The following is a 23,518-nucleotide window of genomic DNA, read 5'->3' on the forward strand; positions in this document are numbered from 1 at the left end:
TCTGTAGAATACCATGAAATGGAATACAAACACACATGCATTCCTGCTAGTGTGTGGGTCAGTGCAAACAGTAAGTGAAGTGCACAGTCTGCTTTCTGAACTGAAAGATGCTTCATTTTTGCACAGTCCCCATAGCCAAGTCTCAGAAGGTTGAAGAGCATGTGTGAGCTAGAACGTATGTGTCGGCATAACTTGGATGTACATTTTTGATTTATTCTTTACATCAGACATTGACATTCCAACTGTCATCATTTGTGTGTGTTTTCAATTCTTGAGCTACCTATTTACGAATAGAAATAGATTTGTTTGTATTTCCCATTCCCATATACAGCTCAAAAAATAATAGTTTGGGGCTGGGGCGGGGGGGGGTTGGCTTGGTTTTTTACATGTAAGGATCAAATAAGATATACAGTGGCCAAACCGATACACATAGGATTTACAGTGCAGGAAGAGATATTTGTATTTGCTGATATCCAAGGCCAGGTCTGGTTTTGTGTCACCCTGTAATTTCACTGATATTGCTCGGCTGACTGCAGTAGACCATGGTCTTGATAGAGACGAGGATCATACAGTTCATGGGTTTCATTTGTTGTAACCTATCTCTTCTGTCTTCAGGACTGATTTTGATCTGAGCTCTTCATAGTAACTCCAAGACTGTCGTTGTGTTGTATCAGTGAAACATCTGCAGAAGCTTTTCTTAATTTTGGTGCCTATGACTTCACACCCTTTGCCTTTTCTGAGTCCTCAACCCCTTTCCTGGTCTGGACAGAGATCACAGGAAAAGGATTTAGCTCTGAACACTACCTTATGTCTTCAGCAGCCATGCCGAGTTAGAGGAGTGCGTTTTCTGGCAGTTCAGTGGGCGCAGTTTCAGCTCCCTCTGAAATCTGTGCCTAGCGGGCAAATGGCAATGCTCTTGTGTGCTCGGAAAGGCTTTTTCAGCAGAGTTCATTGCCATTCTAAACTTTAAACATTGTGACACATGCCAGAAAAAATCAGCGGCTCGTTCTTTAGGGCAGTTTTTCCATATATGTATGCATATATATTTTTTTTTTAAATGTTATATTAGCACCAAACTGAAGCAAAACTAGTATTTTCTGTTGACCTCTTGCTTCCCTGTCTTTTACACACGGTCACAGTGTTTTGTTTACTTGTGCAAACAAAGAATTATTTAATATGAGAAATAAAGTAGAGCTTCAACTCATGGCACTGGCAGTGATGATACAGAAAATACTGACATTTAAGTGGCTCCCACACCTTCTATAAAGTAAACAAAACACATTTTGGCCTATAGAAGCTATTCATGAGTCATTAGTTGATGCTGTTACATTTTTTACAATTGTTGTAACTAGATACAGAGTTCTGAGTCTGATCTCATGCTGGTATAAATCAAGAGTTATTTCAAAGGAGTGGTGTTGAATTAACAGGAGTGCAGACAGAATCAGACGTAGGTTCAAAGGATATATGCTGGGTGCAAGAATAGTGTTTAATTTTACATCAGTGCTAATAGTTGATGTGTATGAGTGCACGAGTTCCTTTGGAGGAACCTTCTTTCCCCTGTTAACTCTAATCCTATGAATCACACTTTAGTGAGATGCTATGAATATGACGTTTGAATAAAAATACTTTTGACTAGATAATGGGACAATGTGTATGTCTGAGGAGAGCTATAAAGAGAAGACAAGTCTCACTGAACATCTTTGGATTAACGTTATCTCCTAAGAGAGAGGGAAGAAGGGGGTCTGCACACCGTCATTTCCCCTACAGATACCTGTAGGACCATGAGTAGAGCCACAGATGATTCAAGGTCTTTGGCATCATATTCCTTCTCTGTTTCTACTGAAAATTAACTAGCTGCCTCTGAGGGACAGTACTTTGCATCCTTGCCAGCACAGCTATATGGCCTTACTTTTGCTTAGCAAGCTGCAAAGAGAATTTTAGCCTGATTGCACTGTTTGGGTCTTTTATTATGGAAATAAATTAATATTTATATTAATTGTACCATGCCATAGACATATAAATGCATTGTAAATGACAACTACTCTATAACTTGTTTAGCGTAACATTGTTTATTATAGCAATAAAAGCTTAACTTCTACACTACTAGCTATAAAGTTTTCTTTGAATTCATTAGAATACAGCATCATTTGTTGTGTATTATTAGAATATTTGATTAGAAAGATCCCAAAGCATGTGGCTGACTTGCATCTCACTTGTTATACTATTTAACTCCACTGACTTGCACAAATAAATTCCGTATTTTTCTGACAAGCCCTACATGGTTACAACACCAGGCCAAACAATGCACGGAACTAAATGGAGGAGAGAGGAGATGTTGGCATGCAAAACAAGGCAAACTTACCATGCGCACAGAAGTGCCGGGGGGCTGGAGTGTTCATCCAGTACAGCTGTCTGAAAGTCCCAGCCCGAAAATGCAGGATCTCATTCTGTTTGCTTAGAAATGACAGGTTGGATCAGGACCGCCAGGTTTGAAATACATCATCACTGGAAGTCTTAAGGATTCCTAACCAGGGGTTCAGTGCACAGTGCCCTGCCCCACGTTGCCTTATAACTTTGGACAGTGCTGTGCTGATACGGTGGGAGAGTTGCGGTATCTGTTTGATTTATGTTATCAAGTGTGGTATCTTTGTATGAAGTACAGCAACAACAGTATTTTTTACTGTAGAAAAAACAAGATAAGGTGTTGTTATACTAATGATTTTTAAAGCTGTATTAATGTGCTGAAGAAGGCGCAGAGACTTAGAGCCTGTAGGCTTCTGGGTTTTACCTTCTGGAGAGAGGCAAGTGCTCAGAATCATCCTGACTGACATGGGCTTGTTTCAAATACTTTTCTCGTTCCTTCTTACCTTACAGCTGCCCAGAGACATTTATAGGTTTTGAGTTCAGGTTTCTATGTTCTGTTAAGTTCTTCCTGTCTCTCTTTTTTTTTTTTCCTCCTTTCTTTTTATCTGTTTTTGGCCCCCGATCTGAAGAAAATTAGAGGGGATGGAGGTGGGGAGGAGACAGGACAGAATTCTGTTTCACAGTTGTTCCTTTTTTTACAAGTTAAAGCTCACAAAAGAAACCTGAATGTGTCTCCATCTTGTAAGCATCTGTACTACCACTACCAGCCCACGGATCAAAAGATTATTTGAGGAAATAGCTAGACATTTTTGTATATACTTTAGGGCTCCCTTCTTCCTTTTATTTTATTTTAATACAAAATTAAGGACACTCCAACATGTTGCCCATAAGAGTTCTGTTACAGGTAATTAAATGTAAGTTTACACATTTAATCTACTTTTAAGAGCAAGAGAGACTGGTAAATGACCCAGTTAAGGAAAGTACTCAGCCTAATTGGATGTAATGATTGCTTGCTGGTGTTTATTACTGTACTAAGAGTAGACGTGTAGTCTGTGATTCTAATTTGGTTTAAAGACAGACCTGTAGTATTTGCAGCTATCATCAGAGTTCGATTGTTTCAGTTAACATCATGAAATAGGCTTGTGTTCATTTGGGAGCTTAAATGTAGTAGAATGGAAAGAGCACTGTTTTTTCACTTAATATTGCTCTCCAATTAGTATCTCTCCAGACTGTTTTACCTACGAAAATATCTTAAGCTAGATATGCTAGCACATATTTTTGCCTGAAGAAAATTAAGATTTCACATCTTTATGTACATAGTGCAACAAATTAACAATAGCTAAATTTACCAATGAGCTAATTCCTTCTGATTTGTCTGTGAATATTGTCTTCAGCCTATGAAATCACCACATCAGTGTTTGCTTTTGATTATTTCTATACCATTCTAAAACAGTTGAGTACCTCACTAATGTAAAATCATTGAGAGTTGAAACAAAGTCCCAACATTTTAGATTTCATTAATGCTTGTTACTAAAACTGCCTTAATTATAGATACCTTGTTGCAATTTGCACTCATAATTCTGGGCTTCCAGGAAAGGATATCCAAGTGGAATGTGTTGTATCCCAGGGTGTTTACCATAGAAGATATTTGTTGCTTAAAAATAGTACACTGGATTTTATGCCCCGAGGAGCAGCACTTGGACTTCAAAACACTTATGTAATTATTCCTTATTTCATAAGCTCTCAGAATGATAAATGAAATCAGAACTGACTTTGAAAAGCAAGGCCACTGATGACCAGTGCACTTAGCCAAGGTGTCTCTATGTTTGCTGTGATGGATTTGGGAGTTTTATAACATAATAGATCACACACAAAAATGAAGTTAAAGCAACATTAAAGTCACAAAAGCAAGGATATTCAGAATGGAGACTTCTGCTTCATCTTAATTTACCCTGTTGTGCCTAGTTGTTACACAGATCAGTAAGAGATGTTAGCTATTTTTATGCTATTACACAGACATAGCAAGGTAATTTAATGGCAGTTTTAATTCTAACTGACTTCAGTTATTGTGGAGGAAAGAAAAAAAAAACCAACACCTCAGTGTTACTTTGTTGTATCTTTCAATATGTATTATTATTAACTGTAGTTTAGTAGACTCTACTATGCTAGTAGAAGTTCTCCTAAGGTTAAAGAAAGATAATTTGCCAATTAGATGTGTGCAGATGGTAATATCTTTATAATGTAGTATATGCTCCAAAGCCATGCTGGCTCCTTCTGAAACTTCAGTACTTCAAAAGATGAGATTATTGCTCCTCTTGAAAATGTATAAAGTTATAGAGACAGAATGTATGACCCAGATACAGAAGGAAAACTGTGATCAGAAAAAAAAGATTATTTTCTTATCAGCCGAATTTCTTGATGTATTTGGGAGTTTTGGACTAATTCAGTTACAATTACACCTACTGCAGAAAGAATAGAATAAAGCTTATAGTGCAATACTTACCTGCAAGTACTAGAGGGAGCTGAGGGAAGGAATCAAGACAGAGGAGGAAAAGAAGGGAGAAAGATGATGGTGAGAGCTTTCACTTGTGTTAGTTTGCTTGAATAGAGTCTCATCTGATGCCAAGTCCCACTTACAGCATTCAAAATGTAATGTCTGTGCATTATTCACTCTCTGTGCCCAACCACATACATTTGTATGCATATGCAAGTGTCTACTGTGTATTTAACGTAGAACATCTGAGTGTGCCCATGCACACTTGGGAAGGAAGCAGGTTAGTTTATTACAATGTGCCTTCAACAGAGTTATCAATTTGTTCATTGTTTTAGTATTATCTAGAGCAAGTCATATATACCTTCTTACGAAATGGATGCATACACTCTGCTCGTCTGGCAGAGTTTAATGTAAGACCTCTCCTTTCTTGATTTCCAATTCAAATGAATGCTGTTAAAATTACTAAAAAACATTGCTCTTGAAGACTATCTTAAGAGCACAACACAGCATTGAATCACGTTTCTAAATAGCTTTCTTAACAGGATAGAGAGTAGGATGCACTGAGAACTGACTGAAACCTGTTCTTTAATTGGAATATTCATCTTATGTTTTTCGTTACCCTTTTTCCTTTGCCTCTCATGGATGGCTGTTGCTAATGCTCCCCTCCCTTCCCCTCCCCTCCCCTCCTGGTGGGCCAGCCAACAGTTCCCTCTGGAGGCAGCATCATTATATCTGCCTGGTTCACTTAGTAGCAGATGGTGAAGAGCAGTAGAGCTGATACACTGCATTTCACAGAAACCAGGATCCTTCTGGTACCTCTGCAGCATACACAGACTTGCCTGATTTGAGACTGCGAATTCTTTATATGCCTCCCAAACTAGGTTTCCTTGTTTGCTACTGTGTATGTCAGTGTAAGAGTGATTTTTATGATCTGCTCTGTTGCTGGACAGTGAAGAAACCACTCATCTCCAGCTTTCAGCTACTGGAGGATCTATTTCCCATTTTATTTCTATTTTTACCAAAAATTAAAAGAAAACAGCTCTGATGGTTTTCGTTTTCACTGGTTGACAGGCTTTTCTTCCCCCTCCCCTTTTTCTAATTCCTGCTGTCTGCCAAAGGACAATCTGTTTGCTCTGAGACAGTTTAATGCATACTGACTACCAGAGGCAGAACTTCCATTGGCTCTGTTACAGGGGTAATTTACACTTTAACAAGGTATTGTGACAAGGTGGTAATTATATTTTTATCACGTCATTATGACATTACCACCTGGAAAGGCATAGCTGATTAATTAGTGGCATATATTAAATTTATAACCCTGGAACTCTAAAGTTATCATACCTAAGTGGTGTAATTATGTTGAACTGTGGTGTGGCAGTGAATTGGAGGTGAAGATGCTGAGTATCCACCTATTGCAATAGGTTTAACGAGTGCCAGTAGAGGGCAGGTAGTTGCAGAGAAGGAAGTTTTTTTTAAAAAAAGAAATACTAAGGAACAGGGTGAAGTCATTGAAATCTTGAAACCAAATCTAGTCAGATGGCAAGTTGCAAGGCTTCTTACATATGCGTGTTGTTTAAAAGATGTAATTTGGGAGCACTTTGATTTACACTAGTTCCTGCTTTTTATTTCACGGCTTTATTTTAGGTAGTTCACATGCATTTTGGTTCTTACAATGCAGCAATTTCTGTTGAACTTTTGGAGGCTTGGACTGGCCATTCTGGAGGCTACATCACCTCTCTGCAACTAATAGGAAGCACCGGTTTTGGCAGGATGGACTTTTCTTAGTCTTGTCCATATGCCCAGGTGTTTTATGTTGTTCCTCCTGGTTTACTTTTTTTCTCTTGCCCTTAATATTAGGAGATAAAGAAAAGAAATGAGGCTGGAAGTAATTAATGAAAATGTCCACAACAAATAGCTTGATCAAATGTGTTCCCATATCCCTATGCAGTGAATACAGACAGCATTATAAACCAAATCTATTTTTATCCAAATTATTGTGTTAGAGGTCAGAGCTCCAGTTTTGAATTGTTTTGATTTTCACTGTTCGTTGTGCTTTTCAAAGTCATATTTCCAAGTAACTCATGTTTTATTCTTCCCTTTCACTACAGAAAATGAAGTGACTACTTTCCCTGTGTTGGTGAGTGATCAGAGTGAAATTGTGGATACCAATGGAGCTGGAGATGCATTTGTTGGAGGTATTTCTTACCTCTTTGTCTTGTTTGGAGATTATCCTATTATTCTCTCTGTATAAAATCTACCATTTTTTCATTCAACTGTCCTTCAGAATGAGCTTCACTCTTTTAGAGCTTTTTTCTGCATCCTGAAGTTATATGATTTAATTACATTCTGATTTTCAAAGGGAAAGTGTGTTCTATTACTTTAAAAATAATATGCCATTATGCTGTACTCTGGTCGTTTTCATGAGATTAATTGTATCTGTCAGATTGTTGCATAAACAAGCTGCATAAAGTACTATATAGTGTACAGAAATCCCTCCTGGCTTAAATGTTAACACATTGTTGTTCTTTAAAACAGGTTGTAGTGAATATTAAACAGTATGTTAATAAGTGAGCATAATGTCTTCTGATCATGTCAATTTTGGTAGAACATCTGCTTCCAATACAATTATTTGGACATCAGAAAAGAACACAAAGGGTTAATTTGTTAAAACAAACCCAGAAAATATCTGGCATTGCTTAATATCCATTTGCAAACTTACTATTTTTTTTGGCACAAGCTCTAAGGAAAAAAGAGGATGTTATGTCTATGCCTGTTTTAAAAAATGATTCAATATAAGCCAAAACCCAATCTAATCCAAAAGTTCTGTCATTCATTGTAACCTTCATACATGTAGTTCTGTGATGCACTATTGCATCCTGAAGGCTCTAATATCCAATACGTAGTAGCTGTAAGGGGCTCCATTAGTCACTAATTTACTGGAAACATTACCAAAGAGACTTTATAAATAGAATCGCAGGGCTCAGTCTTGTAGCTATGAAGAGGATAACAAGCAGTGTGTTAACAAATTAAAGCTTCAGAATTGTGTCCCGCTTCAAGAAAGTATTCAACATAAGCTTAATCTTAAGCATATGAGTAATTCCCTTCCTTACTTAATACATCACTTAAACCAATGATAAATTTTCAGTATATGCTTAAATCAGGCTGAAAATAGGAATGTTATTACTCATTGCTTTGGTGCTTTCGTGAATCAAAAAGGACAGAAATAGAGGGAAACATGTTGGGTCATGTTATTCATACACCTTTTAGTGTACACTTGTCACTCTCTATTGTTCCTAAATCACAAACAAGACTAAATTTGAACCAGTAAGTAACGGTGACTATAACATAAATAAGGTCTTCTTCAAGCTTGTCCTTATATACATGTGCTCTGTGTATCAGCTGTGTCAGTAAGCTGCTGTTCTTGGGGGGGGGGGGGGGGGGGGGCAATGAAGATAAAAGGTCTTGCCTATTTTGTTTTCAGATCCTGAAAATCAAATAATACTGGATAGGGCCCAGGTGGGCAATATGGTAGACACCAACCAAGCTTTGCCTCAGCAGGAAGCAGCTTTTCATGTGTCTGCCATGTTTATCTCAGGTTGTATTTATTCTTGGTCTTTAGATTTTTTTGAAATCAGGACTCTTTTTTTTTTTTTTAATAATCCTACTTCTGTTCTTTCCTAGTTTAGCTGCAGGAAGACTATTGTAACTAAATAATCAGGCTTTAAGAACTGCCTGGTCTCTCATAACCCTTCCTCTTTAAATTATATCCTTTTCCCTGGTACTGCCATAGCTGCTGTTTTTCTGTAGAAGGGCTAAAACGTTGACTTTAGTAATTATTCAGAACATCCTGAATGGAAAGGCTGATATAAACCACATCATACTCAATTCCAGACTGCTACCTTCCACCAGCAGTGCAAGTTGTTCAGGCACATCCTGTCAGGCTGGTCTTGGATCAGTTGTGAGATTCCTTTCTCCAAGGGGAAAAGTGATGTGGAAAATGCTAAACTCCATTGGGAAGGAAGAAGAGAAAATAGGTCTTCTAAAAGGTCAATTCCCCTTTGTCATTCTATGTCTGCTGAGATAATGTGTCTGGATACAGCAAGCTTCAGTGTATTTGGGGTAATCTTAACAAAGGTCCTGTATCACTGTTTATGGACGTACATTATTTTCCTCTGTTCCCCCACAAATAGCACTGAGGCATCAGATGTTTTTTGTATGGAGCACAAGTGCAATGCAGTCCAGTGGTAGCATGGCACTGTACAGTTCTCCCTTGATACCAGGGAAAGAAAGGACCACAGCTGTTTTCCCCTCTGTAATGGAAGCTGGGTCAGCAGTTGCAAATCTGTCTGAAATCTCATTGCGGTTGGACACTTACCTGAGTACGTGAGCTTGGGTTCTTGTTGCACCATAGTTCTCTCTGCTGTGACTCAAAGCAACGTGAGCTTTAGAATATCCATAGTTCTTCCATTAGCTTCTGAGATATCTTAGTTCTCCTCTGTCACCCCATAAATAATAAATTGGTCATTTATTCTCCTCAGGGAAGAGATTTTCCTGAGTTTAGTCCAGATGGGAGATTTGGGAGTCATAACAGTCTAGATAGACACCTGATTCTAGTCTTATATACTGTGGTCTCCTTCTTCATGCAGTCATTTCATTTTCCTTCCCATATGTAGGAAATAGGATACTGGACTGGATAGGCTTTGATTTGGTCTGTGTTTTATTTGGGGGAAATGTCTGTATTTTATCTATATCACACTTTTCATGTGTTTTCAAAGTACGTATTTGCACCAGAAGAAGTTCTTTATTGTCTCCTTACTAGAAAGCCCTATGCAGTAATGTTGGTAATACTACTCAACATACGTATCCTCTGTTGATTCGAGCATTGAGCAAGATGCAGTGTTATTGTCCTGACAGAATTTTTATAATGGGAAGGTTATATTCTCTTCAGTGTTTTTTCTAGCTTCTTTCTTTGATTGAGGTTTTTATCAAGTTGCAACAGTACATGTAATGTTTTGATCTTAATGTCCTTGTAGTAAAATGTTTCAAAATTCATCACTTAACTAAAAAATGCACTTAGTGTTATAATACACTCTTCTGGAAACATAGTTCCTTTATTCAATCAGCAGAGAACAAGACTCCCATGGCAAAGCTTCCCATACTTCTCTGGGACTGGTATATTAACATGACTGAACAGTGGTTTTGTTGGAGCAAATATCTTGGCTGAGGGGAACGTGGGATATAATGAGAACTAACCCCATCAAGCAGGATTTATTTTACATTAGGAGGTCAGGTTTGTTAGACTCAATCATATTTTGAAAGGTCTTTCATGGAGGCACTCTTTTCCAGAGGTATAACTCGCAGATTGTAAGGAAATTCCTTCTCGATCATTATGCCAACTTGGCAAATCACTCCTCATGTGTTTCTCCATGTGAAAGTGGAAAATAAGAAATCTGTTGGGTTTTTTTTTTTTTCTAGATCCTATCTAAGTAGTGACGGTCTTGAAACCTTAAAGTCATGAAAAAGTTTAAAGACACAAAGTTTCTGGGCACTTGTAAGTCTGTGAGTTGATTCATGAGTTCAGCATTTCTGAACACGAAGCTGCTGGCCTCCAAGGAGAACTAGCTCAGTCCAACAGCTAGCAACAAGAAATAAACTGCATTCTTCAGCTGAAGTGTGTTTTTATTAAGTTAGCACCAGGAATACCTCTGAATTTCTTGCCTCTTACTGCAGGCATCAAGTCATCTGCCACTCAGGCTGGTGCAATGCATGAATAAGAAACTGGCTTTTAAAGTTGCTGCAGGTATCTCTATGCTAAAAACACTTCTCTAGACAACACCAACAGACTTCTGCTTTTACTGCTTTCCAGCAACACTGCTATGTTTTAGAAGTTAAAGCAGTAATTATTTACTTTGTAGCATCTCAGCACCTCTTGTGGATTTCAGGAGTACCACAGATTTTTGGTTATAAATCCCTGAAGTACCCATAAATTAAAGTTGCAATTCCATCTCTGGCTTCTGATGACATTGACAAATCACTTGAGCTTTGCTGACATGGCTTATGTCACAAGAGTCCTCTTAATGGAATTACAGCCTTTGTTTGTAGAGTTTGGGGAACATTCTATTACTCGTTAAATTAACATTTATTTATTACTAGTCAGCCCCAGTTTGAACCTTTGCAATAATGATAATCAAAGCATATTTAATGGCAATAAATAGATTGAAATATGGACAGTTTTACCATCTTATGCTTTCCTTTATGCCATCCTGCTCTCTTTAGCCAGAGTAGGTCTGCCTTCTGTTTGGACTCCCCTTTGTCATTGCCACCGTAACTAATGAAAACAATAAGCATCTTTTCTGATAGTTACTGCCATTGTTCCCTGCTAAATCTCTCTCCTAGAATCTGTCTACTCAGTGGAACTGGGTAGAGAGTTCATAATAAATGAATAGGAGAAGGTGTAAAATCAATGTTTCTTCAGGTTCTGTCAATATAAATATATTGACTTAGTAATCTACTATGATTTAGTCATATACTGCATGAAAGGTACTGGAGTATGAAATGTAACTACAAATCATTTTAAAGTAGCATGATGAAGCAGTGACAGAATGATCACAGCAAGTGTATATTACTTATCAACATGCTATAAAGATGTTATATCATTCTCAAGGAAAAGAAATCCCAAGATAGACGGAGCTCTTCATTAAGCATTGTGCGGTGCCAAATACGAGCCGATAGCAATTTGCCTCTGTCGGTATCAAAGCTGAGGTGAACGGCTCAAACCACCTGTCAATTTAAAAATTGCATTGCCAGCTTCCATGTACCGAGGAATCTCATAAAGCTGCTAGCTATAGTTTGAAAGCTACATTCAGAATTTTTTTGGTGCACACGCTTACAGAATAAGTTCTCTCTCTCTCTCTCTCTCTCTCAGCCTAGCGTGAATCTTCTTATGAGATGACCAACTACTGTCTCAGCTATCAGAGAACTACTCTGATAGAAGACAGGGACAGCAACAAAAGAAGAATTGTCATCCTTTATACGTGTCCTTGCATAGTGTGCGTCATGGCATCCTTATCTTTTCTTTAGAGACCACAGGGCTTAGTGGAGATACTTCCCTCCTTTTGTTTCTGTTTCTGTTGCCAAACTGGCTCAATAAAGCTGTTCCCTCATCCTTAATATAGAGGTTAATTCTAAACATTATTTTTCCATCTTAATCTAAATGCCTCTACAAATTAGATAAAGACCTTGGACTCCTAAGAGTTTGCCTAAGGTTCATCACATCTTCAAATTTTAGCCTGTTTTCATGAGGTAAATGCAAATTATTTTCTATAGAGTGACATCCAGCTTTGATTTTAGAGCTAAGTAATATTTGGTGTACTTCTACATTATTGAAATGTTAAAATATTATCCTTAATGTGAAACATTCTTTAAATATTTTATACATACATGTATGTTTCTAAAAACACAGCACAAGAAATATAAATATAGGTTTGCAAAGAACCCATAGTGCACAGAATAATTACTCATCATCACTCCTCCACTATTAAAAGTTCGGTTCAGAAACCTTTTTTAAAAAAGGTCTGGTTCTGTTTTCCGCACACACTAGTATAACTTTGGAATACCTTGACTGAAGCCAGTGGATTTAAACAAGTATACTATTGATAAAAATGGAAACAGAATTGAATCCAGTATAATAATTCTTCTGCTGTTGTTCTGCAGAATCTGTCATTTATGGAAGGAATCCAAGAATCTTTAAAATAAAAAATCATCTAGGTGGGATTTAACATGATCTGAGTTGGTCCTGCTTTAAGCCGGGAGCTGGAGCAAGTGACCTTCAGAGGTCCCTTCCAACCTAAATTGTGTTATGGTCCTATGAGTTCTAATCCTATAGGAATTAGGTTCACAGGTGCCATTTCCTGCTCCTCCGAAAATCCAGCCTCAGCCATCTTCAGAGGGCAGTGCTGGTGGCTAAAGAGTAGAAGCTGACTGAATTAAAAAATGAAGCTTATACAATGGGAATTCCATCTTCGCACAATACATCTGATACAGGGCAAAGCTAGACTGTATTCATGACTTTGTCTAAGTCCCTTATGTATTTCATGTGAAGGAATTGTGTGGATGGAGGCATGTACACGCGTGAGAAGTGAAATAAGTTCTTAGGGATAGTTGGTATATGGCTATACCAGGAGTGCTAAACGTGCCAAAAAGATCTGATAATGCCTTCAGCAGAGACAGATGATTTGAATGGTTTGTCAGAATACTTAAATTATGAGTGAGCTTGTGACTATATTAAAAAGAAATTTCCTTAATGGATTTATAGGGCTCTTTAAGATTGTAGAGGAATCTGTTTTCACTAAAAACATCGCAGAGAAATGAAATATTCCTCTTATTTGTTGTATTTTCATCTCTGTACGAATCTCTGTTGTAAGAGTTGCCCTCTTCCAGTACTCACCACCCCTAAAACATTCTAGATTTGTTGAAATAGGAGTTCAAGGAACTAGGAATGGTTCTTTACCGAACAGCGGGAGTGTGATATCAGAAGCTACTTAATCCGCTTACAGTGGTCTTTAATTTGTATAAGGTTTTTATACTTGTTCAAGATACCTTGGGAAGTTGTCATCATTTTTTTTTGCTGATATCAATTACATATGCATGTGCAGGTAACTTGTTATGCCTGATTTTTGCTACAAAATTTAACTTCACGAGCGAAGAGACAAGGGGATACTGCTTTGAATTGTTCTGTCTTTTCTTTGAAGTAAAGATAAATGTTATAACAGAAATCAGCACTCTTTTAGTCTTCATTTATACAACATGGGTGGCTAATTGCCTCTGAGCAATCCTGTTGTTACTGAGATCATGGCTGATGAGATACGAAGCTTTGAAATAAAAATACCTTCTTAATGTCATCAGCTTTTGACTGACAGCCTGTTTTGCCCATCTTTAATACTCCTGTTTTATAAACAGCATACACGAGTATAATAGCTGAGCTGCAGATAGGGCATCAATCTTTGCTTGCTAGGGGATAACCTGTCAACGTGTTCATGACTTACCGCCCATGTGTTCTGATGGCATTTGTAACTCTCTCAGATAAACATCACATCTAAACCTAGGCTATTAGATGGCCACCTTATCTCTGTAACCGACCTTCTACAAACTAGAAAATTACCAGATTATGTGTTCCTAGTTGATTTTTCTCAGTTTCAGCTAGAGGCACATCATTATTCTGATCAATAGTGTAGCCAGTCGCTAGTAATTTCAACGTTAGTACTGGCACAATTTAGAAATTTGCCACAGTTTAAATTGCAGCTACTTAAACAAAACCATAAAAATAGATATCACTCAGGAAAAATATGGAATATTCCTGTTTTCTTTTTAATTTCCTTCTTCACTTTTTACCAATTTCCATTCAAAATTATTTCTTTGGAAATAATACGCTCTTCTGTGCTGGCATTATACTTAAAACTGGTAGCAAGTGTTGTCCAAGTATAATTTAATTGTGACCCAATCTGGTTTAATTGTTTTGTCTTAATTGCTACCCTCCTCTCTGTTTCTAACTGTTCATCTTAATTTTATTACATATGTGGTTTTTATCAAAATAGAGTAACTTGAATACGGTAGGTCACATTTGCACCTATGCAATTTAAAGGCAATCCAGAAAAATACATAGTAGAATTAATGTAAGGCAAAACATTAGTATACTTGCTGTCATTTTTTAAATAACATGTAGAAGTGAGAGATCCATCACCAGGATGGATCAGTGTATGGAGTTAAAAACCCTCGGAAGTTTCTAATTAGACTGAAGCAAGACCTGATCCTTCTAGCTGCTGTGTCTCTTTTCCTGTCAGTGACACCATCAGTGTGAAGGGAGCCTCAGTACACAGCAAGAGGATTAATATTTTGCAAAATTGGGTTTTAAAAGGCCTCATTTACCTCACCATAAATTCAGTGACATTCTGGACAGGCTTTGTGAGAAATAAACGTCGAATAGGTTGCGTACTTTTTAAAAAACAAACCCACTGTGTTAAAAATAGATTTTCAAAACCAATTATAAAGTTCCAATTTTTGCTGTAATAGCTATGGGACAATTACAAATTGACTTAACGCCTCAAAGCAAATCATCACCGTTTAAAATACTTTGTCATGCCTACTATCCCTATCTTCATAACATTTCATTTTATGTTAATGTGTCATGTGTTAGAAAATCATGTAATCATAAAGAAAATGTTCATGTGGAAGGTTAGAAATTACTTTAATGAGTTATTATTACCTTGCTCGCAGACTGTTGGTAATATTTTTGTGTTATTTTAATGTATTCTGAGTAGAGACAGAGGCACTAGTCAGATTGCATCATCAAGAACATTCCCCTGGGAATCAGGGCAGGATATAGGCCCCTAAGAAACGATACGTCAGATTAAGCTGATGCTATGTTTGCAGGACATACAACAACACACAATGAAATATAAAAATACACTGAAATATGTTATCTACTTCACATCTAATATGACTTGGTGTGGTGCTATGGAGATTGACACAATGACCGTAAAGGTACTTCTCAGGCTGTGGGATTAGCCAGCAGGATCCTCACTCACTTGCAGCTGCCTCTCTTATATAATAGGACGGTAACATCTCCCGTAATTTGTTCACTTCCCCCACACTGAAATGGGCTCGTGCTTGAAGTGGGAAGATGGCAAGGTTGCAATAAAAAAAGAAATAAAAGAAAAAACATGGTCCCAGTTGAAAGCAGTGGTAGTAGCGGTGCTTGTAGGTTGGTTTGACGCTGATCTCTGACTCTACTTAAAGGGACATTACTGTTGTTGGTGATCAGTAAATTACTAGTATCAATCCAGGACTGTAACAGATATTTAAAGAGGCAAAAGATATTAAATGCCACTGTATTAAAATAGGAGCATTATGAATAAAATGCCAGGGTAGGCTGTTTCAGCCCACAAAAGTCAAGAAATTCATAGGCTGTCTAGCTACCGTATTCCCACTGCATTGGGTGTTGCTTTTTGATTCTCTTTGCATACTGCTGTTTTGATTGTGTGGAAGTATACCTGCAAAAAAAACCTTACCAAGAGATGGTCGCTCCGCAAACACAACTTCAAATCTCCTAGCTTTTGTGCATGTGAATCTCAACTATGAAGTTAGATTCACATAGCCTTTTTTGTACTTGAAAATGTTAAAAACTGAATAGAGGATAGTACATAGTATTCCATTTTGTTATGCTTAGAATTTCATTATTTCTACATTAAATTAGTGAAATTCTCTTGCTCTTATCCCAAGCAGTAGGTGTAGTAATCAGCACCATTTAATGTCAATACAACAGATCTGTTCTGAGGCTCAGAAAATTTCCTCAGGTACCAACAACAGAAAGCTTATTTCATTCTGCTGTCTCAAAAATGGCTAAGGAGAATTTTAGCTTTTGAAGAACACTTCTAGGAAACCTTCTAGGCAATGTTTTTAGGAAAAACAAAGAGAAACATCAACCTGGAAAGTATTTTTTTTCAGATAGTTAGAGAAGATGCTTTCAATGAAAATACCTGTATTTGGTTTGGCATATACAGTGCCTTGAATATTCCTTGTAAGCTTGGAGGGTGGGTTTTTTTAATCAAATGTTTCCCCCTGATCCTGGCTCTTGGAGACAAGCCCAAAGCCACCAGATTCTCATCCGAAAGGGAATTTCCCAAAGTTCATCATGTGGACTTAAAAACACAAAATAGGACCAAACCATCAGAAGTTATAACTTTGTTATCAGTTTCCTCCATCACATCTTTTTTGGAGCATATTGTAGTCTGCAGTGATTCTTTTCTTGAACAATAAGATGTGCTGGGGAGTTTAACAGAGGTGATATGCAACAGGTTATAAATAGAGTCCACTGCGGATGATTAATGTGGAGGGTGTCACAGTATGAAATACTTAAGCCTCTCCTCTAGCTTTGGGCTGTTCCCTCTTCAAAGGATGGACAGTACTCAGTCAAGGCATAGGCCAGTGATACGAAAACTCCCATCAATCTCAGTAGGCTTCAAATCAGGATTTAAGTTTTCTCCATCCATTGCACAGCCTTCAGGACCAAACCACTATAGAGTTACAACCACCGTTCCTACTTGCACAAAGGCATCAAAGAAACAAGTGTGCTAATTTTCCTTAGAGAGAGTCTCTGATGACCTCAAGCATCTATACAGGTCTTGGGAAGTACAATGACACCTTATTCTATAAGCTGCAGTGAGCTGGCCCAGTAGGTCCAAACAGTGGTAATCATATATGCAATGCAATAAAATTATTCAGCCTTGAGTAACTAATTCCTAATGGAATAACAGGAATATAGTGGAGTTTTATTTCTTTTTTTATTGTCACATTTTTGCAGGAATCTTTCATTAACTTTTTCCACAGGTAATGGTTTAAAGCATTAGAGTCTGAACTCTTTTTTTGCTTTGTGTATTCAACACCTCCACTCCATTCCAGGAAAAGGCTGCTAAACTGAAAACACTCCTTTCTCTTATTCATAGTTGTCTGGTAAATGCAAAGTTGTATTATTTGCATGTGTCCATATACGACTGTATAACCTGAGGCTAAGGAAGACATACACCCATCTGAGTGATCCTTACAGAAATTCAATGCATTCAAAATGTGTCCGTAAATATAAAGAAAACAAGAGGGATAGGGACAGCAATACCAATACTCACTGCTTTTCTTGAAGACATGCTTGGTTTAGTATTCATGCTGGTGATTAGAAAATAAAAAGTTTGTGTAAGAGGGTTGTACATAGACAGTGAAATGCATTTAGCATGTGACCATTTTATAAATAAAGTAAATATAGACTTCCGAAACATTTTATTCATGATCTCATGGTTTTGTCATTCTCTGGAAGTAAAAATATTGACATTTACCAGGCTGTTTGTTCCAGCTTTCTGATCTCCTGCAGTTTATTTTTATAACAACCTTATCGATGAGCCTCTTACTCAGCTCTCTAGGTTTAACTGAGTTGAGTCGATTTGTTACCACAGCTTCAAGGAGCTGTTACAGAACAAGCGAGACATCCTAATAAAGCTGTAAATGTGTTTACTCAAACATGGTATTGATTTTACTTGGAGAGGGAGAAGCTAGTGCTTAGCATGGTGTCAGGGAGGATGAATTTAACTGCAGTTTTTCATTGTCATCTGTCATGGTTGTGAAACACTAAGTGAAGCCACAAGAGGATAATTAGAATTGCCAGAAACTTAGCCCCTAAAATCAGTTAACCACTTGAGATTTTTGTAGTTTAATTAGTTTTTATTGAAACTTTCCTCCAGTGGTATAGTCAGGAAGGGTTTTCTAATGTTCTTTTCAGTGAGAGTGAGATTTCAAGGTTGCCACTTGTTAGATATACATCTTAAATGACTGTTTTTCTGAAAGGGTTGGTAACCTTTTTTCTCTCCCTTGTAATTAGCCTGGCACTACAGTTCTGTAGAAGCACAGAGCCATTTCATTTTAAAAGAGAGGAAAAAACACTTGTTTGTACACGTATACATTTGTAGATAATAACATATATGTGCATGTGTGGAATAATGCACACATATTTTCTCTACATATTTTGAGAGAGAAAGTGCTAAGGTGTGTGAGGGTTGAAAGAAGTATAGTGTATTTGAAGATGCTTACATTTAATTTGCCTTATATACTGTAAGTCTAATGTGTCAGACCACAGTGCCAAAATACATGAAAATAGGAGCCAAATCCCACCCTTAATCAAAAACGTTTCCATTTAGAATAGCCAACATTCAGTTTGATAGCAACGGGCAGGGCCTCTGGCTTACCACAGTTCTTGGCTGTAATATCCACCATCTGCCACAAAATTAAAAAAGGAGAAACCTCAGCATGTTGACGTACGGTCGTTCAGTGACTATATTGCAGAATCATCTGATGCCAACATCTTTTGCAAAATCTAGGTTGGCTGGCTGGCTCTTGGCACCAGCATTGCTAACCACCTGATTACAAGTGACCAGGCTGGTGCTACCACAACATTAACCCACTCCAACAGCGCTAAAAGACATCCAAAAAAGCCTCAGTCATATCAGCTACAAGGCTTTAAATTGCTAGGGTGATGTTTCTTGAAAACTGCATCTTCCCACACTGCTGGCCTGGAAAGCTAGTGGGATCACATAAAAATAGATGAGCGTTTGAGCAACTGTGATAAATGCTGTATATGAACGAGAGCGTGAAAAGGTGCTTGCAACTGTCCCCCATGGTGGAATAACACCATTTTAAAAAAGGCAGTTCACAAATTAAGCTGTAGAAACTTTAAATACAAAAAAGAGGAGGCAGTTCAGCTGTTCATGATCCTTTCTGTGGCTGGGACAATTTTGCTGGTGAATGGCCTGGCTAGCGTGAATTATATTAGGTGCTTCAGGGTTCAGCTGGAAGAGGAGGATTGTCTGGGAACATCTCATAGCAAAAAGGTTTTGAGGGGCTCTGACTCAGGGTCAGCTTGTAATTGTTTATAATTAATGCATTTGATAATTGCTTTTTTTCTGCTTTTCTCTCTTGCATTTAAAAAAATACATTAATTTTGCCTTGGGCTTTTTATAAAGCTTGGAAGTGTGAGAGAAACTGCAGAAAGACGAGTAGTGGGGGAGCTGGGTGTCGGAGGCTATAAATGGATTTCCAGCCAGCATTAGTAATTAACAGTCATTAAAATTAATTGTCAAGTGTACAATTTGAAATGAAACATTTGGCTTCAATATGAGCTGTTTTTAAGTGTTGTTAAACCATTACTGAAGCAGACCAGAACTGTTTTTAAATCTCCGCTATTAGACTCCCACATTCCTATCCAACTGCACTAGCGCTAGGTGTTCATTCAGAACTACCACTGATAATCTGGAAAAAAAACTTTCAAAGAAATTACTGATTTCAGTTAAATTGCCTCTGAAATGTCTATTTTGCTGGCCACAAGAAAATGAACTTGGTTCTCCTTTAATGTTTTTTAAGTGCTACTCAGCTCTTAGAAGTAACGAAGTAAAGACAACAACTTTTGTGTCAGTCAGTGGACTGTCTTGCTGGTCTTTTCAGACTTATATTGACATCCCCAAAGAGATTTGAGCTGATTTCAGTGAGGGCTTTGGTTTGGGTCTGGATTTTGAGGCTCAAGGACCACTTCTGGCACTTGGCTTACAGAACTTATCATTTAGCGGTGAGCACAAAAAGGAAGAAAGCAACTTGACTTTTCCATCCCTCATTCTGTTTGCAGACCTAGCAATTATAAACATTGTCTTTCAGCATATGTAGTAAGGAGGCTGGAGATAATAAAGATTAATGCTCAATTATTTCAGGCACACTTTTCAGAGCAAAGTGATGTCAGAGACACTTTTCTCTACTGAGCAGAAAAGAAATAATTATGGGCCAAAAATAGCTATTGGTGTCTTATAATCTCTTCTATCATCTGGGAATGCAAATACGTTTTGTACCACTCTAAGGTTTAAAGCAGCTTTTGAAGCAAAGTCGTCTTTGCTTTCTAGGAAGATGCTGAATAAGTGGGATGAACTGGACACAGTTCCAAACAAGTTCTTATCCTGACTAGGTACAACGCGGTTACTTGGCTGTCCATGCCTGTGAGGGACTAAAAGCATCCCGGTCTACTCTGAAAGCTTACCAAGATGGCTAATTACAGTAAGGTGGCCTACTAGATATCCTGCAGCTGCCATTTCTCTTACTCCACAAACGATAAATGCTTTGGATGTCAGGGCAAGAGGCAGACAAGTAGGAAAGCCTTGAGTTTGGTTCTTGCCTTTGTGTTCTAGCGTTGAGAGAGTGGTACACAACGCGTGTAACACCATCCACAGCTTCAGCAGTGTAGAAATGCTAGTGCAGAATAGCTGCAATTAGAAGATGGTAGACAGTATTGCCTGAAGTTGTTCTGGTGAAATATTTGAAGTGAGGTTGCCTTGTGTGGCCAAAATATACTACTGCTTTTGGTGCTCCATTCCAGTGATAGCCAGGAACCAGTTCAGGCCATGGCAGAAGTTAAAATAGTTGCTGAGCTACTTTAGTATGTGCCGGGATGATCTAGTTCTGTGATCCCAGGCCCATGATACAGGATCAGAGTTCAATCCTAGCTTTTCTGCCTGTGAAATTGTAGGAGGAGTGTGAAGTCTGAAGCCATGTTCACTTATCTTCTTGCATTTCCAGTCATGGCACCTTAAAGAGATTACAGCCTTCAACTGCTTATCATCTTCCCTCCACCGCTTTGCTCGCTGGTAGAGCTGTTTGAGTACTCACTAACCCACTTCAGTTTAAATCAGCTGGGTTAGCAAAGATCTACTATTCAACAGCTTACTCTTTAAACTGATCTGGCTCATTTTGACAGTGTATCAGGTTATACAAGCAGCAAAGAATGGTGAAAAACAGATGGGGCAGTAACTTCTTCAGCTGCAACTCCAAGATTGGAGTCCATGCCTTGAGAGTATGACTCATGGGGTTTGCTTCACAGTACCTTATACACTGGAGAAGGCAAACTCTGAATTATATTCTGACCATGTTGCTTTTTACTGCATTAACTAAAAAGAACATTCTGCAGCACAGCAGCCAACCTGATAGAGGTCTTTGTTTCTCTGCTCAAACAACAGTGCTTTCTGGTGTTCCCTCGGGGTCTGCTTTGCCAACTGCCTAGTCTTAGTACGCGATGTAGTTCTGTGTTTGTGATATGTGTGTTTGTATTGTCATTCGATGTGGTATTGTGTCAGATACTGCTATTTCTATTTCATCTATGAAACACATACCTTTTAAGAGAAACTCAACAGACAAGAGAATGGTTTGAGGGCAAACTCCCCACTGCAGTTTCTACATATCTCATATATGACAGCTGTACTTAATGTCATTTCTCCACCACTCTGAAATCACACAGATCTCTCATTTCTATCACCAATTAGAACAGGATGTTTTTTCACCTGATTCTGCTTTCACTTAGATCAGAATAAATTAAGAAGTAGCTTCACTGAAGACAAAAGATACATACTAGCTTGAAACTACAGTGAGCCCGGGAGGTGATGACAGTGTCTCTCAGTCTAGTTGGTATTGAAAAATAATTCAGTTTTATGGTCCTTTGCTCCTTGGATTTTCTCATCTTCATTTATGTTTGATGCCTTGATCATAAACATAGAGGACAGTTGTTCTTTTTTGTATAAATCCGTCTCTGAATTCATGCTCTGCACAAAACCTAGCCTCGTGTTTGCCTTTGGAGGCCTGCCCAGTGCATCTTTGATACTTACTGAGTCAGAAATGGACTGTCTTAACAGCCTCGTTTTACATACAGTTACAACTTGCTTTCAAGTTTTAACCACCCAGAAGCACACTGGCAAGCTCCTGCCTCCCAGGCAGTTTGAATTTAATGATTGACATTCTCCACATATCCAAGAAAGTTTCTCCGAAGAATGCATGTTAATTTAATGGAGAGCAGACCATTTTCATCTCATTATTCAGAAATGGTCTGATTTCTGCCAGGCATGCTGTTTGAATTTCTCAACTGTTACCCAACTATTACAGCTGGACCGTCCTGCCTCAGTTGTGTTGTCTGTCATCCTCTGACTGCCATCAGTGATAGCACTCACAGCACAATTTCTTCCTGTTTCAGATTCTCATCTTTGTATACTGAAAACTCCTGTCTTCTCCACTTGTGCTTAACTATTGTTGGTGAAGCAGTCATTTTTTCCTAGCTAGTGTCAGTCAATATCTGTGAAATTCCAGCTAACATGTAGTTCTATAGAAAAGTATTGATGTCAGAGATATACGAGTTTTCTACTCGTTGTCAACTAAAATGCCTACTTTTTATGGCCTCCCTATTCCAATGAAAAGGACTTGATTTATACATTTCGTAGTTTCAAACTCTTCCCCCATTCAGTGCAGTTTAGAGAAAACTATACATCAACTAGGCTTCTTTTCACTATCAGTCATGACCAAGAAGCCAAGATAGATCTTGGTAATTCATGAAAACGGGGTCTTTTGCTCACCAGTATTATCCTTCTTTAATCTAACCTTATTTTTCATGTTTTACATGATTTTTAATCTTCAAGGAGCAGACATTATTGCAAAGGATAAAATACTTTTATCATCTTCTAAAAAATATGCTCTAATGTGCCACAGAAGGAAATACTTAGAAAAGGAGCACAGGTTAAATGAGAGCATCACAATATGATGTAGAGTCTTTGTTTCAATAGTAACCAAGCTGAACTGAGAAAATGTATTTGAAAGCCAGCTAGCAAAACATATAATCTTTGAATCAAAATTTGTAATATGTCAGAAATTGGTACCTATGAGCTACATAGTACTTATGAGAGACATGGTTTCAAGACTAGATTTGTACTGTCAAGGCCCAAGGCCTGTCAGAGCGTGACACAGGAACTTGAAATGGTGGATAAAAGCTTTAAAAAGAACATGTTTCAGCTTGCTAGAATTCTGATTTTCCTGGGCAAGTCTCACTTTCCTTCTGTGATTGGATGAGGAAGAGAGATACATCTGAAACATATTAAAAACAGGATAAAAGTGAATAAAATACTACCTCTAGAATGACAGAGTGGAGTTTTAAATTATAAGATACTAAGTTTACTTTTCACATCTTGAAAACCTCTTCCAAATTTAAAATACACATTTCACCTCTGCCATAAGTTCTGTCATGCTTTCGATCACAATAGTTTCAGCCAA

At 37.9% G+C, this 23,518-nt stretch overlaps 1 protein-coding gene across 6 annotated transcripts in view; it reads left to right on the forward strand.

The window, feature by feature from the left end:
• Positions 1–23,518, forward strand: part of ADK (adenosine kinase) — a 298,730-nt gene that overhangs the window by 273,115 nt on the left and 2,097 nt on the right. For all 6 annotated transcript variants that reach the window (XM_030030964.1, XM_030030968.2, XM_030030965.1 and 3 more), the window contains one exon: positions 6,967–7,053. In XM_030030964.1, coding sequence (XP_029886824.1) covers positions 6,967–7,053 — 87 coding nt within the window. The remainder of the gene's footprint in view (positions 1–6,966; positions 7,054–23,518) is intronic.

Source organism: Aquila chrysaetos, chromosome 11 (assembly GCF_900496995.4).
Source record: "Aquila chrysaetos chrysaetos chromosome 11, bAquChr1.4, whole genome shotgun sequence".
Taxonomy (NCBI): Eukaryota; Metazoa; Chordata; class Aves; order Accipitriformes; family Accipitridae; genus Aquila; species Aquila chrysaetos.